Here is a 21053-nt window from a genome sequence, read left to right as displayed (position 1 = left end):
GTGAAGCTATGTGACGCTGGTAGTCTCTCATACTGTGCCCTTCTTACACTCTTACACTCCCAACAACACACTAATAATAGACACTAGTCGATGGTAATCGGCTTAAGTTAACAATAAATCAGCTTGAAATCTGGAACATAAACGACCCTTACCATGGGATATCTACTTATGCTATCATTTCTCTATGGTTTTACAAAACTATAATTATTATGTTTCAAATGTACTGGCATCAGTTGCAAGTTGGCAGCAATATGTTGCAGATTAAGTTCAACATGTTGCAAATCGACTGCAACATGTTGCAAGTTAACTACAATATGTTGCTAATTGAATGCAACACATTCAACTTGATACAAATTGCAGACAATTTGCAACGTGTTGCATTCAACTTGAAACATGTTGCAGACAATTTGCAACGTGTTGCATTCGAATTGAAAATGTTGGAAATTGTCTGCAACATGTTTCAAGTTGAATGCAACACGTTGCAAATTGACTGCAACATGTTTCAAGTTGAATGCAACACGTTGCACCATTGCAAGATACTCATTAAAAATAGTCTGCTGAACTTGAAATTGATTTGTTCAATATTGTAGAAATTGATGAAGAGAGGGAAGTAAAACTCTGTTTTCCTATGAATATTTCTGCTGTGCTGGACAGAAATAGATTACTATTGGTTCTTATGGAAGCGTTCACGGATTCACACATTGGCAGAGTTAAAATAAAAATAGATTACTATTGTTTCTTATGGGAGGATTCACAGGTTCACACATTGGCAGAATTAAAATAAAAATAGATTACTATTGTTTCTTATGGGAGGGTTCATAGGTTCACACATTGGCAGAATTAAAATAAAAATAGATTACTATTGTTTCTTATGGGAGGGTTCACAGGTTCACACATTGGCAGAATTAAAATAAAAATAGATTACTATTGTTTCTTATGGGAGGGTTCACAGGTTCACACATTGGCAGAATTACAATAAAAATAGATTACTATTGTTTCTTATGGGAGTGTTCACAGGCTCACACATTGACTGAAAGGAAATGTGTGAACTCTCTCATAAGACTCTGTGGTATTCAATTCCTATCCAGCAGAGCAGAATTTAATTATTGGAAAGAATGAATTTTCGATATTGATTGAGGTAACTACATGCATTAGGTTTTTCAAAACTAGCTATAATTGGTCATATATTTCTAAGCAATCACAACTATAAACCGATCCACAACCCTTTGAATGTACAATTTTTTCACAAAATGGAGTCGACCCTTTGAATGTACAATTTTTCACAAAATGGAGTCGAGGTGTTCAGTAAAAATCAGTTATAGTTTGTTTCAGATTTAATAACTCTTCAATAACAAATAATTTTTGTGAACACAATAAATCTTAATTGCCCAAAGATCAAAATAGAAGTAATGTGAGAAAAGTGAAGTCATGTTTTGAAAACTATATAGGATAGAATTCTTGGAACTATGAGGTTCACTGTAAAAATAATGATATGTAATAAAAATGATACTATCTTTCTTATCCTAATCATTGGAGGGAATTGGAAAACAAAAATTGCGAGGTCAGGTCTATCTTAAAATAAAGCTGGAAAATATGAAAAGTTTTAGACAAACTCAATAATTATTCATAAACTATAAGTTGTCAATATTTTCTAAATGTAATGGAAGTTGCCCAACTAAAAGCTACCACATTTTATAATAATATAGGTTCAATTAATAATACTTGATTTAGGCTACTTCTATAATCTACATTGGGCTATTCAATTCAATCAGCTAATATAATCATTATAAAGAGATCTGTCCCTTAAAAAAGTAGTCATAGTGGATGAATAGTTAATAGGCAATTATTAAATAAAAATATATCACTAAAGACTAAAATAATAATAAAATAACATAAAATTATTAAATATTATAGTCAAGGTTTTCAATGAGAATCATGGAAAAATTGTCTCAACTTGAATTTAGCCTATATTTTGTCTAAATCTTTCTCAGAGTTTTTAGTGAAAAATTATCTCAAATAATTTGTGCTTCTAAAAGAAAAATATGGACCACAAATGTAAGCCCTGCTACAAAAATTACTTTTTATATTGAAAAAGAAAGGCCCAGAAGTCTGTTTAATTTTAATTGTGATTTGGCACGAGAACCAATCAGAGAGGGCTTCTTTGTAAAGAAAGATTGGCTCTGATTGGCTCTCTTGCGGCATTTAATCACCATTAAAATTTAACTGACCTTCGTCATAAAATCACAGTTATCAAACGAACTAACACATTCTATTTTAAAAAACAGTGAACTGTATACTACTAGATAACGCTATAACTATACTTGTAAAACTATGTAGAGTTCACTGTAGAAAATATAATTAAAGTTGCTTTCAAAAGTGACTGTGATAGTTGTGAAAATAACAATTACAGAAAGTAACCGTTAAAATAACAGTTACCGAAAGTAATATCATTGTTTCGTTTGTCACAGATCCCCGTCTGCAGGAATCAGACAATTATAGCCTATTACGGCCCAGTTGCACAACAGCCGGTTAAATTTTAACCGTGATTAATTTCAAGAGAACCAATCAGAGAATGCGTTTTTGAAAAGACGGCTTCTCTGATTGGTTCTCGTGGAATTAATCACGGTTGAAATTTAACCGGCTGTTGTGCAACCAGCGCTACGTCTTGTAAAACTATGTAGAGTTCCCTGTAGAGAATAATGAAGTTTCTATCAAAAGTAACATACTGTGATAGCTGAGAAAATAACAGTTACTGAAAGTAACCGTTAAAATAACAGTTGCCGAAAGTAACTGTTAAAAATCACAGTTTCGTTTGTCACAGATCCCCGTCGGCAGGAATAAGAATACGTCCCTTGTATTTGAAATAATCGACCCTATTTAGGGCGTATGATACCACTATAGAGCATGCTACTAGAACCATAGCTATTATATTCATCAACAGACTCTCGTAGGTGAAACCTTCAGTGTATGGTTTGCTGAAATTGGAAAAACAAAAGAGAAAATAACAGAGATTGGTTAAATTTGAATAATGAAACAAAAAATATAAGAAAAATAATGGTGTAAAAATGGTTGAAAAAAAAAAGTAAATTCGTATGGCTTTTGTTGGTGGGGAGTCCTTTGCGGGAAGGTCCCACCGCCTGAATATATAATTTAAGCCGTCAATGGGCCTTACGACTGTCATACTTCAGCCGGGACCGACAGTTTAACGTGCCCATCCGATAACACGGGAGTGATCTGGTTAAAAAACTTTTGGTATTGAGAGGGTTTGAACCCGGGATCTCTATGCTGCTACGCAGGCACTCTATCCACTAGACCACGGATCACTCTGGTTGAAAAAGAAGCATATAAACGGATTCCCTATGGTACACCTGTCGTCCCTTCTCATATAAGTGTAATAATTATTATAAATGACTGAATAAATAAATGAAAAAATAAATAGTGACCCCTTGGGTTGAAGAACTCGCTCAAGAACTGTTGTATTGTAATCTTTGAAGCCTGCAACTTTTAATTATACAGAGTTGATGAGAATCTAGGAAACAGCAAAATGTTTCTCTAACAAGAATAATTTGATGAAAGAAAAATTACTCTTCAAAAATGACTCTGTCGCTTCAACATCTTTGTCCCTCATAATAATTCAAATTAATTTTTGAAATGGAAAGTTCGTCATGTGGGGATACAGAGTTCCATGAGAAAATGAATGGCGAAAACTGCACATTGATATTTCAGCCCGTATCAGTTTGTTGATGTAAAAGTTGTAAATCTATATATATAAAAGCGAAATGGCACTCACTCACTCACTGACTGACTGACTGACTCACTCACTCACTCACTCGCAGAACTAAAAATCTACCGGACCAAAAACGTTCAAATTTGGTAGGTATGTTCAGTTGACCCTTTAGAGGCGCACTAAGAAATCTTTTGGCAATATTTTAACTCTAAGGGTTGTTTTTAGGGGTTTAAAGTTCGTCTTCTAGCATGTATATTCTTCTTCTCCCAATCTCTTAATTATAATTGAAATTTCCATATCATATGTTACTATAGAACTATAATCTAGATAGAGTACCTCTTCGAAACAGTTGTTAACTGGCAACTAAATCAATAATTTTGTCAGGTTGGCATTAAGTTGAGTTGACTTTGTTAGGTTGGCACCAAGTTGAAGATTTAAATGCATTTATCGCGGAAAAATTGATTGGGCACTGCTACTTCAATCCTGGGAATATTATATTACTAGCCGTCAGGCTCGCTTCGCTCGCCATATCCGTTTAGCCAGACGTTTAGTCTGGACCCCCGACTGGATTGTCCTAACATGATAAAAATGCAGGCGAGCGAAGCGAGCCTGCTAATCTCATTCTTGGACAATCCAGTCGGGGGTCCAGGGGGCGGAGCCCCCTGGCTAGACGGATATGGCGAGCGAAGCGAGCCTGCCGGCTAGTTATTTGTATATATTAAACAGCTGAAATCATGTGTCAGCGCATGAATGACTGCCTGCATTGTATGACAATACCATTGTATTCTAGGTACCTTGACCGCTTGTGTGAAAGCTCTCAAATAGCCCCAGCTGATGTTATGAATGAATGGAAAAATTGTAGTGATTGCATGCACGGTATTTTTATAGAAGAAGACGGTAGGTGTCACGCGCATGTTTGTGCTAAATTTCCGGTGTAGCTGACGTCATTTTATAATATCCAATCATCTGTTTTTAATAAATAAGTTTCATAAATTGCCAATAGATGTTAAAAACCTCGGTTGGTGGCGATGACGCAATCTAGCTGGCTGGCCACTGCGCACACATTTCATGACCCCTACCGCTTTCATCTAAATACCGTGATTGCATGAAATGAATTCTTCAGCTGACTATATTATAATATCGGGGACCGAACTTCGCTCTGGAGTACTAAAGCATAAAAAATGTATTACGAAAGAAGAAATTATAATAACATTCATACAGAATGTTCTATCTAATCACAGTAAATTGAGTTTGATTCCCAGAGGAATGCAAAAATTTCCCTCATGAAAGCCCAGTTGCAAAAAAGCCGGTTATTTAACTTCACGTGAACCAAATCATAGAAAACCATTTAAAAAAGATGAATCTACTGCAATTAATCAGGATTGAAAATAGCCCGGCTTTTTTGCAACCGGCACTAAGTACCTGATTGAATGATTACAAAAGTTCAACAGCTGAGTCATAATTTTGACACAGTCCCAAACACATGAACTCGCTCACTCACTTCCATCACCAACAGACGACGAAATAATTATTATCAGCTGTTTTTCCAAGCATGAATAACAATTATCCTTTTAATGTCCTTCAGCGAGTTTTCCCAGGGATGAGACTTAGTGCAATCGAATCTTCATATTATAAACCTATTATGTTCTGAATTTTGTGAGAATCGTTAGAGACGTTTTCGAGATCCGGTGAAATACAAACATATAAACAGAAGTTGCTCGTTTAATAGTATAGGATAGATAAATTTAACTCACAAATAGTTACTTGATGAACATAAAATTGTAGGATATTCTTGTAATATCAACTTATATTACATTAATAAATTAAATACTGACCCGAATTGTAGGATAGCCTTCTGAGTAAGGCCTGTAAGGCAGGTGGCTACAGCCAGCATGAATGTGGTCACTACAAACTGTGCAAAATTGGGCAAAAATATAGTAAATATTCAAAGAATAGATGGAAATATACTACAAAATATTGTCACAGTTCAGTCATGGTAATGCGCTTGAAATGAGGTAACATTTATTTCATTAAGATCTCAGTGAATCAACAACTCATACAAACAACTCACTTCCGTATCAAATCCCGCACCATACTTGATACAAACAACTCACTTCCGTATCAAAACCCCCACCAAACTTGATTAAAGCAACTAGCAACTCACGTCTGTATCAAATCCCCCACTAAACTTGATAAAAGCAACTCACTTCTGTATCAAATCCCCCACCAAACTTGATACAAACAACTCACTTCTGTATCAAATACCACACCAAACTTGATACAAACAACTCACCTCCGTATCAAATCCCGCACCAAACTTGATACAAACAACTCACTTCCGTATCAAATCCCCCACCAAACTTGATACAAACAACTCACCTCCGTATCAAATCCCACTCCAAACTTGATACAAACAACTCACTTCCGTATCAAATCCCGCAACATACTTGATACAAACAACTCACTTCCGTATCAAATCCCCCACCCAACTTGATACAAACAACTCACTTCTGTATCAAATCCCCACCCAACTTGATACAAACAACTCACTTCCATATCAAATCCCGCAACATACTTGATACAAACAACTCACTTCTGTATCAAATCCCGCACCACACTTGATACAAACAACTTCCGTATCAATTCCCCCACCAAACTTGATACAAACAACTCACCTCCGTATCAAATCCCGCACCACACTTGATACAAACAACTTCCGTATCAAATCCCTCACCAAACTTGATACAAACAACTCACTTCCGTATCAAATCCCGCAACATACTTGATACAAACAACTCACTTCCGTATCAAATCCCGCACCATACTTGATACAAACAACTCACTTCTGTATCAAATCCACCACCCAACTTAATACACACAACCCACTTCTGTATCGAAGCCCACACCAAACTTAATACAAACAACTCACTCCGTATCAAATCCCGCACCATAATTGATACAAACAACTCACTTCCATATCAAATCCCCAACCAAACTTGATACAAACTACTCAATTTCATATTAATTTCGATACAAACTTGTCTCCCGTATCGATACACGAATGACGTGAAGTTCCTATCCTGTATAGGACAATTCTTTCCTTTATTATATTATAGACTAGCAGGTAACCCGTGCTTTGCAAGGGTCTACTTAAAAACTTAAACAGAACCTACTGACATCTTGTTAAATTGAAAATAGGCCTACAACCATCCTCTGTAAATTGAGAATCTATATGCAAAATGTGAAGTTAATGAGTTGAGTAGTTGAGACGTGATGATGCGTCATTCGTGAATTTCCTATCCCCTACAACTATAAGCCAGTTCTTTCCTTTATTATATTGTAGATAGACTAGCAGGTAACCCGTGCTTCACAAGGGTATAATTAAAAATTTGACAAATTAGGAAATTGACCTATTAAAACCATGAAGAATTTAAAATAGGCATATAAGAATCTTCGGTAAATCAAGAATCTATAAGCAGAATTTCAAGTTAATGAGTTGAGTAGTTGAGACGTGATGATGCGTCATTCGTGAATTTCTTATCCGCTACGTGTATAAGACAGCTCTTTCCTTTATTATCATAGACCATAGAGTTTGAATACCTATTTAAATATCTTCGAAACCATAGAATTTGAATACCTATTTAAATATCTATTTGAAACCATAGAGTTTGAATACCTATTTAAATATCTATTTGAAACCATAGAGTTTGAATACCTATTTAAATATCTATTTGAAACCATAGAGTTTGAATACCTATTTAAATATCTATTTGAAACCATAGAGTTTGAATACCTATTTAAATATCTATTTGAAACCATAGAGTTTGAATAAATATTTAAATATCTATTTGAAACCATAGAGTTTGAATACCTATTCAAATATCTATTTGAAACCATAGAGTTTGAATACCTATTTAAATATGTATTTGAAACCATAGAGTTTGAATACCTATTTAAATACGTATATGAAACCATAGAGTTTGAATACATATTTAAATATCTTTGAAACCATAGAATTTGAATACCTATTTAAATATCTATTTGAAACCATAGAGTTTGAATACCTATTTAAATATCTATTTGAAACCATAGAGTTTAAATACTTATTTAAATATCTATTTGAAACCATAGAGTTTGAACACCTATTTAACACCTATAAAACTACATAGTTTTCAAAACACAAAGGAACACATATGGTCATTTTGACCGATAAGCTCATATTTAGACTTTTATGGCTTTTCATCTGGTTTTGAAGACATTTATCATGAAATATATCATCAAGGATCAATGTAATTGGTAATACTGCTAGGTTCCAGGGGTGCACTCATGCTGGGAATCTGGTTTCCGAAAACAAATTGTATAATGTACAACCAGGTAGTGGTAATCCATGTCCAATAATAAATAATGATTTTGTATATATACATATTATTCAGATTATATTTACACATTATTATCGCTATTATTATTATTATTATCATATATTTAGTGATAAATAAATTAGCGTTCCTGTTCTAGATTATCTACAAGTAGGTTGGGATATGTAGGTTAGCATACTAAATAAATAAAATATTCATTATGTATCAAGACTCCATGCCTTGAACTGATTGTTAATGTGCGATATAGGCATGTCTATAGTGGAGGGAAAGGTACTATGATTGGCTGGCTTCACACTTAACCAGTTCTGCCACAACAACAGGACAAAAATGTGAATCGGTCAATCTGACCTATATATTCCTATAGGTGTTAAATATCTATTTGAAACCATAGAGTTTGAATACCTATTTAAATAAATATCTATTTGAAACCATAGAGTTTGAATGACAAGTTGGGTTACCTGTAGAGCAAACAGTCCCATGGTGATGAGTCCCATCCAGCTGTGCATAGAGTAGAAGTTCTTGATCGGTGGAACGGAGAGGTTCTTGGAGTCCCAAACTGCTATGAAGCCAATCACAATGCAGGGAATCGCCAGCGCATGGAACAGCATGTGAAACAGTTTCACGTAGATCTGCCGGCAACAGCGGCTTATACGGTAGAGGAGCATTGCTGCAAAACAAAAAAAAAATTAATCCATAGAATAGTCTCATAAAATAGAATATAATTGATTATTTCAGATAGAAAAGTCGGGGCACCGAGCTTCGCACCGGAGTACAAAAGCATAGAAGCATCTATCTATATATATAAAAGCGAAATGGCACTCACTGACTGGCTGACTCACTCACTCACTCGCATAACTAAAAATCTACCGGACCAAAAACGTTCAAATTTGGTAGGTATGTTCAGTTGGCCCTTTAGAGGCGCACTAAGAAATCTTTTGGCAATATTTTAACTCTAAGGGTTTTTTAAGGGTTTAAAGTTCGTCTTTTAGCATGTATATTCTTCTTCTTCCAATCTCTTAATTATAATTGAAATTTCCATATCATATGTTACTATAGAACTATAATCTAGATGGAGTACCTCTTCGAAACAGTTGTTAACTGGCAACTGAATTAATAATTTTGTCAGGTTGGCATTAAGTTGAGTTGACTTTGTTAGGTTGGCACCAAGTTGAAGATTTAAATAAATGCATTTATCGCAGAAAAATTGATTGGGCACTGCTACTTCAATCCTAGGAATATTATATTACTAGCCGTCAGGCTCGCTTCGCTCGCCATATCCGTTTAGCCAGACGTTTAGTCTGGACCCCCGACTGGATTGTTCTAACATATGATAAAAATGCTCAAATGAAAAATGCAGGCGAGCGAAGCGAGCCTGCTTATCTCATTCTGGGACGAGCCAGTCGGGGGTCCAGGGGGCGGAGCCCCCTGGCTAGACGGATATGGCGAGCGAAGCGAGCCTGACGGTTAGTAGTTTATATATCTATTGATACGCAGAACACAATACTATCAATTGATTGTAGAAGGACCAATAGCAGAGACAAGAAATATAGACTTATAGACGTATGCTTATCCTTTATCTATGCCAATAGGCACAGCCCGAAACTGTTTCTTCCCCGAATTTTTTATGTAGCTCTGTAGCTACTAGTAGTTCTGTGAACAGTAGACCTCGCGCTCAGTGAGTTACATTGACCTGTTGTTGTGTTTTCTCGAAAATTAATAAATAATTTATCAATTTAAAATGTCTAGAAAAAATCCTAAATAAATATAGAGCTTTCTGTCCTATCGTTCCGTGACGTGTCGTCCCGGAATGTGAGTGTGAGCGCTGTAATCAGGTCTGGCTGCAACTGTCTACAACGTTGATGAAAAGATAAAATTTTCAAGATGTTCGATGTTTTTGAACGGGTAGTATCGTAGCAAGGCCCCGTAGCAATAATACAAGGCCCCCGGCCTATAATATTGCAACGTCGAAATGTAGGCCTAGAATCTGATACATGATTGGTGAAAAAGATCAGCTGTTATTTTTTAAAATCTTCTACACCAATCATGATGTATTAGATTCTAGGCCTACACTGCGACGTTGCAATATCGTAGGCCGGGGCGTTGTATTAGAGGTGGCTATGGTAGTGTTATAAATAGTCAACTGTCTACTAACGTTGATGGAAAGATACATTTTCAAGATGTTCGATGTTTTTGAACGGGTATTATTATAGTCCACTAGACAGCTGATTTATGATGAATAATTCTATAGTCTGATTTTTACGATAATATTGGCGTATGAAGGAGGCTCCTTTTTCCTTTTATATTATCCTTGAAATGCAAAATTTCCAAAAACCTTGTATATACGTCGACGCGCAATTTAAAAAGGAACATACCTGTCAAATTTCATGAAAATCTATTACAGTACCGCGTTTTGCCGTAAATGCGCAACATAAAAACATTTAAACATATAAACATTCAAACATTGAAACATCAAGAGAAATGCCAAACCGTCGACTTGAATGTTAGACCTCACTTTGCTCGGTCAATAATGGCAGTGTTTGATTAACAATGTTATTGCTATCATTGTCTATCATTTAACAAATATGATAGCGCTACCTCTTTCTCGCTTTGCTCTCTTGCCAGATCGTCTTTTAAAAATGTAGAATTGATAATCAATCAACAAAATATTCAATCTTAATTGTGATAAATATAACTTCTTGCTTAATAAAATATAATTGATTATTTCAAACGAGAATGAACAGCTTTTAGTATTACATCAATGAAACTGTATCAGCTACCGTCTATAGAAGGCATTGACAAGACAGAGGATCGGCAACGTTGTTCTCCTATCTTTCTTCATTGCCATTACAACGTGGACCTCACTATAATAGAGACTTTTCTCATTTATCTAATTTTTTCCTCCTTCTCTACTTCTTCCTCCTCCTTCTTCTCCTCCTCTTCCTCTTCCTCCATCTCTTCCTCCACCTCTTCCTCCTTCTTCCTCCTTAATAATCCTCTAATAGAAGCCTTGTTCGCTCCTTTATTATCTCATAAATGAAGATGACATTCACTTGTAGGAATAATTGGAGCCAATCTTTCAATATAGTGAGTGAGTACCGTCGATTACTGGATAATAGAGAGTATGCCATTGCACAGAGAGCACTCTATTGTTCTACTATCTATGCTGTCTACCACTGCCCACTAGTTGCTATTTCAATTTTGCTCCATTTTTCACTTGTAATAACTTACAATAAATCAAGGGAATGCAATTATTGGTGACGTTTCTTTGAATGAGAGTTGAGTGATTTCTTGACTTGCTATGCTAAACCACAGATCTAACCATATTGATTCAAAATGTGAAAATCTTGTGGAGATAATCTTCACACAAAATAATCTCTCACAAATGATATTATAATTATTATCATCTTTTTCTATCAGCTCAATCGTTTGATTGGTTGCAGCCTTCCATCTAAATCTGTCCAATGTACATAGCTCATAGCACCCAGAACCTTCGTCATTTGTCTTAAATACTGTAGCCGGGGTCTGCCACGACCCCTTTGTCCATCAACTCTACCTTCTAGAATACTTGACGTGAATGCGTCTTGTCTTATTCTGTGTCCAATACAAGAATGTCGTATGTCACTGAAAAAATTCAGGTGAGATCTCTTTTCTATAACCTTCTGGAATACCTCCTCATTCGTAATCAGTCCATTTTATTTTGAGCATTCGCCTCCAACACCACACCTCAAAAGCATTTATAGTGAGGTCCACGTTATAATGGCAGTGTATGATTAACAATACTGTTGCTGTCTTTTTCTATCATACAACAAAACAGATAGCGCTCTCTCTCTCTCTCTCTCTCTCTCTAGCTCTGCAATGTTGTCTGTTTTCCAGAATATTTTATCTTTACTTTTGACAGTGACTGTACAAAAGTAGACAAACAATTCTCAGCCGCCATTTTTATTCTTCATTCTATCAAAATACTTTATGACACAAGTCGTATAATTGATTTAAAATGTATTTTTAGAACAATTAAATCATTTTTAGATATTACCGTATAAGAAACACAAATCAAAATACCTGAAATGACATTTTAAAAGTTGATAACCAACCATCCTAGACTTCATCCATGCTTCAGTTAGCCTACACGTATAGGTTAGACCTACTCGTACCGGTATAAATAATATTGAAAGGTTATTTCAGAATTATTTCCATTGAAATTACTTATTTTTAATAAGATTTCTATTTTTATATTATTTTTAAAAGTTTTTTTGTGTAGTTGAGAAGTTGATATTGTGGTAATTATTCATATTGAATGAAAAAGACTAAGAAATTGTCAAAAACCACTGATTTATTGATAATTAGAAAGACCGGTTTAGGTTGTTACACCATTGTCAATCTCTTATAAACTCTATTGTTTATCAGATATTGACAATGGTGTAATAACCGAAACCGGTCTTTCTAATTATCAATAAATCAGCGGTTTTTTGACAATTTCTTAGTCTTTTTCATTCAATTTTTAAAAGTAATTGGAAAAGAATACCTACCAAATAACTTTATTTCTATTGTTTTGAAATTCAGATTGGTGTATCACAGCTTTTTAAATTAGCCGCCATTCCAGGTTTGTATGGAAATAAAATCTGATCTCGGTTATGGAAGCAAATTTTGAATCAAATTATGAAAAAATATATATATCCTTGATTAATTTGACATTAAATTGATTATTTTATCCAGGAAATGATAATTATTATCAGATCAAATTTAATGGGATGAATTGAGTAACAGGTGTGTACACTCAGTGGCAAAATGGAGAGACTTGGCAACGTTTTTCTCCTATCTTTCTTCACTTCCATTATTACGCGGACCTCACTATAGAGTCTTTTCCTCAGCCTTACCAAAAGTCCACGTTTCAGACCCATAGAGATCTATACTCCAAATGCAACTCTTTATTATTAGCATATCTCTACTGAAAAATATACTCACAGAACCCACTGAACGATATGAACCCGGCCACCATCAGTGTGGGGTGCAGATTGAACTGGTGTTCGGGTGACTCCTGCCAGGCGTAGCCCTTGCGGTAGTAGAGAGTCCAGAACAGCACCAGTATGAGGGCAGATAGCAGCAGCAGGGATGCCAACACAACCACTAGCACATATTCGCACCATCTCCCACATGACATGTCATCTTCCCCGGAGTCATAGTCGCTCTGGTATTGTCTGAAACATAACACAAATTCAGTCATAAATCTATATAAAAGCGAAATGGCACTCACTCACTGACTGACTGACTGACTGACTGACTGAATGACTCACTCGCAGAACTAAAAATCTACCGGACCAAAAACGTTCAAATTTGGTTGGTATGTTCAGTTGGCCCTTTAGAGGCGCACTAAGAAATCTTTTGGCAATATTTTAACTCTAAGGGTGGTTTTTAAGGGTTTAAAGTTCGTCTTTTAGCATGTATATTTTTCTCATTCTCTTAATTATAATTGAAAAATGTCCATACCATATGTTAATATAGAACTATAATCTAGAGAGAGTACCCCTTCGAAACAGTTGTTAACTGGTAACTAAATTAATAATTTTGTCAGGTTGGCATTAAGTTGAGTTGACTTTGTTAGGTTGGCACCAAGTTGAAGATTGAAATGCATTTATCGCGGAAAAGCGAGCCTGACGGCTAGTAGTAGAGAAAACTTGAATTTTAAAAAACACTTATAGAGTGAAAATGCACTTTTGGTAGCTACGATCGTTACGACCTGTTGTTGGTTGGTCAGACTGAAGGAATTTATATGTTACCTAACCGTGACATTTTTCAAAATTCAAGTTTAATTTTAATAGTGAAAAAGTATAAATATTGAACAGAGTAGAGAAAAGATAGCTTAAGAAGATATCCCATGGTTTGTAGAATTCATTCAAAATTAGCAAGTTTTGTTTCACATTTTGGTGTTGTGTATCAAGTTGGGATGATACTGTATCATGATGTGGTGATACTGTATCATGTGTGGTGATACTATATCATGCGTGGTGATAGCTTATAGAAAAAAAGCATAAAAAGATATCCCATGATTTGTAGAACTCATTCATAGTTTGGAAGTTTTGTATTGTATTATGTTGTTTTGTATCAAGTTGAGATGATACTGTATCATATTGTGTTGATACTGTATCATATCCTACATGACTTATTGTTTTCCCCACTGTCATAGTTACCCCGGTACTGACTGGAACATATCACAAATATCGTTATAAATATACCATGGTTTGTAGAATTCATTCAAAGTTTGTAAGTTCTGTATCAAATAATGGTGTTGTGTATCATATCGTGCTGATACTGTATCATGGGTGGTGATACTCTATTATTTATGGTGATCTCATGGCTTGGAGTACTCATTCAAGTTTTCAAGTTCTGTATCAAATTATGGTGTTATGTATCAAGTTGAGATGACACTGTATCATATTGTGTTTGAAAGAGGAGCAGCAGTTTATCGAAGAAGTGAAGATTTACATGAATTGTGAGGTAGAAAGAAGTATGAGGAAATTGATTTTTCCCAATTTTCGCACCTTAAATTTCTTCAGACCCTTCACAAGATAATGACAATATTCAACCCTCAATCCTTCAATCATGAACTTCTTTTGGCTCAACTCACACTTACGTAACTCGCTCAGGTGGAGAAGAGACTGGACTCTAGTGGAGAGCATGTGTTTTGAAATGGTGACGTCGCGGAGACTAGAATCGACTGGTCTGAGTGTCACCATTTGGAAACACATGCTCTCCACTAGAGTCCAGTCTCTTCTCCACCTCAGTCGCCTAAGTGTCAGTGGAGCCTTACATGTATTGTGATGTTGAAGGAAGTAGGGGGAAATTGATTTTTCCAATTTTCGCACCTGAAATTTCTTCACTCCTTTCACAAGTTAATGATAACATTCAACCTTGAATTCTCCAATCATGAAGATTTCTTTAGACCCAAGGTACGACAATTTTCACCCCGTATTTACCAGACATTGTACCAGGCTCTACTACTATACGCTTCTTTTATTATGAAATTTGAAGAAAAAAATTCATTGACAAAGTTATAACGACAAAATATTCCTCCCTAAATTCATCAGACCTTGTGTCATGCTATGTTACTATACGCAATTTTTCATCGTGAAATTTGAAAAAAAAATGCTTTGAAAAACTCTTCATAGATGATAATATGATTGATTACAGCAAAGCCACTTTTACCTTCATTGTATGCTAAGAATGAATTATTTTCAATCGAAATTTTTCAATCAGTTTTTTGACATGAATTTCTTGTGGAATAGAGTCCTCTTTCACTAAAGAATGAAGTCAAAAATCTATTTTCGCCACATTGCACAGAAAAGCAGCTGTTTTCCAGTCCCTACGTAGATCTGAAAGACATTGTTTGCAGACGACTCTCGTCTGACGTCAGAACAGGTTTCTTTCCGGCCTAGGCCGGAAAGAGTACCCTTTCCAGACGCTAACATGGAACTAAGAAAGGTGATCAAAAAATAGCTGATCAAAAAACTTTTCATTATTTGTGTTCATTATTCAATAATTAAAACATTTATAATAATATCATCTTATTGTCATTTGAAAGAATAAAAAAGTATAAACTCAACCTCCCACATAATTGAACATCATTTTTTAGGTTATTTAGACAAATCAGAATGAAAAATAAAAATACTTGGACAATTTCCTGATATTCAGATTAGCTAGAGCTATCACCTTCCACTTCTGCTTTCGGAAGTGCTTAGTAAACAACTATTCTCATATATAATATATTGTTTATTTTTTGTGCGTGGCGAAAAATAGCGTTTGCACCACAGGCAAAAATGTTTTCTCGGCCTACGGCCTCGGACTTGAAAACCGATTTCGAGCCGGAAAAATCTCATTTTCTGCTCTAGGTGCGAAATATACTATAAATTATGGTGAAATTCACCATCAAAATTCGGAAAGGGAACAGTTTTGGGCTAGGCCTGTTGGTCCTTTTCTAATCATGTATTTGATTTGTGCATTGGTTTATGTAAATGAAGAAATAAATGAAAAAAATCAGAAACTATAAAACTGATCGTAGGCAGTGAATCTTACCAAGTTTTGCACGATTCTTTAAAAAATTGGAAAATAAAACATTCAGTATAGAAGGACATCCAACGCAGGTCCTGTTTGTGTACAAGGTCATCGATCCTGAAAGGTCCTTGCGACGACAAAAAGGATAAATAATTATCCTGTGCGTGAGTGTGTGAACATGTGATTTTCGTATAGCAAAGGGGGTCTGAATTATTAAATTTGTGTATAGGGGTGCTAACACCCCTCGCTTGAAAAATGACTGATTTTTCGATTTTTCCTTTATTGCTTGCGGAAGGGTTGTTGATGTGTCGTCTGTTGCTCAATGTGTAGAGGAGGAGGAGGAGGAGGAGGAGGGAGTGGAGGAGGAAAGAAAGGCAGAAGAAATAATAGTAATTGAACGATAATTGATAGAATGATGAACTTGACAGAATGAAGACTTGACGTAATGAAATTTTGAAGAATTTAAAAAGGGCCTATAACCATTCTCGGTAAATCCTATACTATTAAACGAGCAACTTCTGTTTCTATGTTTGGATGTTTATATGTTTGTATTTCACCGGATCTCGAAAACGGCTCTAACGATTCTCACGAAATTCAGAACTTAGTAGGTTTATAATATAAAGATTCGATTGCACTAGGTCTCATTCCTGGGAAAACTCGCTAAAGGACATTAAAAGGATAATTATCCCTAAGAGGCCCCCCCCTTTTAGGATTCTTCCCAAAATGAATTAATTAAAACCCTTATAATTCTCCCCAGAATTATGATTTTAACCTCCATAATCTCAATATTTATGTATATTCAAATCAATTCTTTCTGTATAAACAATTTTTCCTTTTGAAAGAAAAATTTTAAGAACAATTCATCCTTGGAAAAACAGCTGATAATAATTATTTCGTCGTTTGTTGGTGATGGAAGTGAGTGAGCGAGTTCATGTGTGTGGGACTGTGTCAAAATTATGACTCAGCTGTTTAACATTTGTAATCAGGTACTTAGTGCCGGTTGCAAAAAACCGGGTTATTTTCAATCCTGATTAATTCAGTACATCCATCTTTTTAAAATGGTCTTCCCCTATTAGGTTCACGTGAAGTTAATCAGGATTGAAAGTTAACCGGCTTTTGTGCAACTGGGCCTTCGTGAGGGAGATTTTTGCACTCCTCTGGGAATTAATCTCTATTTACTGTGATTAGATAGAATATTTCTGTATGAATGTTATTATAATTTCTTCTTCTTCCGTAAATATGCTTTTGTACTCCAGAGCGAAGCTCGGTCCCCGATATTTGAGTATCTATATGCAAAATGTCAAGTTAATGAGTTGAGTAGTTGAGACGTGATGATGTGTCATTCGTGAATTTCCTATCCACTACGAGTATAAGCCAGTTCTTTCCTTTAATATATTACAAATTAGATATTCGGTATCGGAATATATGGTATCTTATACTAGTAGTTCTGTGAACAGTAGACCTCGCGCTCAGTGAGTTACATTGACCTGTTGATATGTTTTCTCAAAAATTAATGAATAATTTATCAATAAAAAATGTTTAGAAAAATCCTAAATAAACATAGAGCTCTCTGTCCAATCGTACCGTGACGTGTCGTCCCGGAATGTGAGTGTGAGCGCTGTTATCAGGTCTGGCTGCAACCGTCTACAACGATGATGGAAAGATACAATTTTCAAGATGTTCGATGTTTTTAAACAGGTAGTACTATAGTCAACTGTCTACTAACGTTAATGGAGAGATACATTCTCAAGATGTTCGATGTTATTGAACGGGGTAGTATTATAGTCCACTAGACAGCTGATTTATGATGAATAATTCTATATTCTGATTTTTACTCTAATATTGGCGTATGAGGGAGGCTCCTTTTCCCTTTTATATTATCCTTGAAATGCAAAATTTCCAAAAACCTTGTATATACGTCGACGCGCAATTAAAAAAGGAACATACCTGTCAAATTTCATGAAAATCTATTACCGCGTTTCGCCGTAAATGCGCAACATAAAAGCATATGAACATTTAAACATTAAGAGAAATGCCAAACCGTCGACTTGAATCTTAGACCTCACTTCGTTCGGTCAATTAGATATCTGGTATCAGATTTTATTGTATCTTATATTAGATTGATATTCAATACAGTCTTCTAGATTTAAATAATAATACTAGCTATCTTATCAGTAGGTACCGCATTGTTTTGATACTTGATGGAATACAAAAATATTGATTAACCCTAAAGAGACACACTGGGGTTGTTTCACACCCCAGGGATTTTATTTCTGTTCTGCAGTTGACAATATCAAACAGATGGGAATTTATGCCCATTCTAAATTAGGTTTGTAGTATTGTCAACTACTCTCCACCACTTCCAGTCAGTAATAGCATTCTACAAGGTCACCAGCTCATCTTGTTCTTCGTTTGGGGTGTCTAACACCCCAGAGTGTCTTTTACATAGGACTTTTATCAAACACTTTTATTTACTTGTATTGTCACTACGAATGTGATATGGGATGATGGATCAGATTGGAATGAATGCTATGATTTCTCTACAACTTGAGATTCAAAACAATAGAATGAAGAGACGTGAGTTTTTTGATGAAGTTGTCATTGGCAATGATCAAGCCATTCGTTCAAACCGGATTAGGAGCTCCAACACTCAGGCGGAATATACGTACTTCTAAAATTAGTATAAATATTGATAAGCAGTGCTTTACTTTTGATTTCTGTATGCACTTGGAACAAAAATGATTAAGAAATGATGAAGTATGGTCTAAGTACTTGTTTTTTCACATTTAACAAAGAAAAATGCAAAATTAAATTGGGGTGTTCAACACCCCAGTGTGTCTACTGTGTCAGCTGTTATATAGCTATGGTGAATGTGATATTTTCGAGCTCAAAATTTAAGTGTTTTTATTCTTTATTTTGTGAATTTATAGTTTGTTTCATGTTTTTAAGAAACTTTTATTATTAATCCATCCAAATTAAAATTGTTTGTTTTATTCTAATTTATATTTTAGATTGTGATTTGGTGTAGAAATTTGAATGGACATAACCTATAATATTTGGACAATTTAAAACTAAATTAGGAAATTGAAGAAGTTTTAGGCAACAGCCTGTTTTTCCTTTTCCGATTCTTGTATTTTTTGTTAACCTTATAAATAAATAAATAAACAAATGAAGTAAGTGTGTCTCTGTAGGGTTAAAATAAAAAAATACAAGAAGTATATTTTAGATGATATTGCATGAAATACAAAACTATTCATTTGAATACAAAAATCCAAGAATATTCTAGATGAAAATGGAGAAATACTGGTGGTAGTACACCAGTCAGTGTTCCAGTTGATTGTATGACTAATTTTGACTCGACGCAGTTATGTCATCAGGGGATTAGTCAATTGAGGCCCACGAGGTCAGTGACCCCGACAATTGACAGTTCCGCACCACTTACTAATTTACATGAACCGGATAAAATTGACTCTAAATTTACCATTTTCACTTTGGGGCTCATTGGACCATAGTGATGTACAAGTTATAATAGCAGTATTCGATCAACATTGGTGTTGCTATCCTTGTCTATCATTACTCAAAGCAGATAGCTCTATCCTGTTTTGTATCAAATTATGGTGTTGTGTATCATATTGTGTTGATACTGTATCATATTGTGTTGATACTGTATCATATTGTCGAACACTAATTGCTATAGTGAGGTCCACAAGTCGAACACAAATTGCTATAGTGAGGTCTAAGTTATAATGGAAGTATTTGTTTAACATTGGTGTTGCTATCCTTGTCTATCATTCCACAAAGCAGATAGCTCTATCCTGTTTTGTATCGAATTATGGTATTGTGTATCAAGTTGAGATGATACTGTACCATATTGTCGAACACTAATTTATTGTTATAGTGAGGTCCACGTTATAATGGCAGTATTTGATCAATATTGGTGTCGATATCCTTGTCTATCATAACACAAAGCAGATAGCTCTATACTGTTCTGTATCAAATTATGGTGTTGGGTATCAAGTTGAGATGATACTGTATCAAGTTGAGATGATACTGTATCATATTGTCGGTATGTCGAACACTAATTTATTGGTATAGTGAGGTCCACGTTATAATGGCAGTATTTGATCAACATTTGTGTTGCTATACTTGTCTATCATTCCTCAAAGCAGATAGCTCTATCCTGTTTTGTATCAAACTATGGTGTCGAGTATCAGATTGAGATGATACTGTATCATATTGTAGGTATGTCGAACACTAATTTATTGGTATAGTGAGGTCCACGTTATAATGGCAGTATTTGATCAACATTGGTGTTGCTATTCTTGTCTATCAATCAACAAAGCAGATAGCTCTATCATGTTTTGTATCGAATTATGGTGTTGTGTATCAATTTGAGATGATACTGTATCATATTGTCGGTATATCGAACACTAATTGCTATAGTGAGGTCCACGTTATAATGACAGTATTTGATCAACATTGGTGTTGATATCCTTGTCTGTCATTCCTCAAAGCAGATAGCTGTATCCTGTTTTGTATCGAATTATGGTCTTGTGTATCAAGTTGAGATGATACTGTATCATATTGTCGGTATATCGAACACTAATTGCTATAGTGAGGTCCACGTTATAATGACAGTATTTGATCAACATTGGTGTTGCTATCCTTGTCAATCATTCGACAAAGCAGATAGCTCTATCCTGTTTTGCATCAAATTATGGTGTTGTGTATCAAGTTGAGATGAAACTGTATCATATTGTCGGTATATCGAACACTAATTTATTGGTATAGTGAGGTCCTTGTTTAATGGCAGTATTTGATTAACATTGGTGTTGCTATCCTTGTCAATCATTCGACAAAGCAGATAGCTCTATCCTGTTTTGCATCAAATTATGGTGTTGTGT

At 35.1% G+C, this 21053-nt stretch overlaps 1 protein-coding gene across 1 annotated transcript in view; it reads right to left on the bottom strand.

Annotated features, from left to right (window-relative positions):
* The window catches only part of LOC111043387 (cytochrome b reductase 1), a 112447-nt gene that overhangs the window by 3513 nt on the left and 87881 nt on the right, over window positions 1-21053 (bottom strand). The window contains exons 3-5 of the mRNA XM_039441142.1: window positions 13066-13298; window positions 8562-8770; window positions 5563-5639 (exon numbers count right to left, since the gene is read on the bottom strand). Of these exons, the coding sequence (XP_039297076.1) occupies window positions 5563-5639; window positions 8562-8770; window positions 13066-13298 (519 nt within the window). The remainder of the gene's footprint in view (window positions 1-5562; window positions 5640-8561; window positions 8771-13065; window positions 13299-21053) is intronic.

Source organism: Nilaparvata lugens, chromosome 14 (assembly GCF_014356525.2).
Source record: "Nilaparvata lugens isolate BPH chromosome 14, ASM1435652v1, whole genome shotgun sequence".
NCBI classification, from domain to species: Eukaryota; Metazoa; Arthropoda; class Insecta; order Hemiptera; family Delphacidae; genus Nilaparvata; species Nilaparvata lugens.
This window is presented reverse-complemented; position numbering and strand designations above follow the sequence as displayed.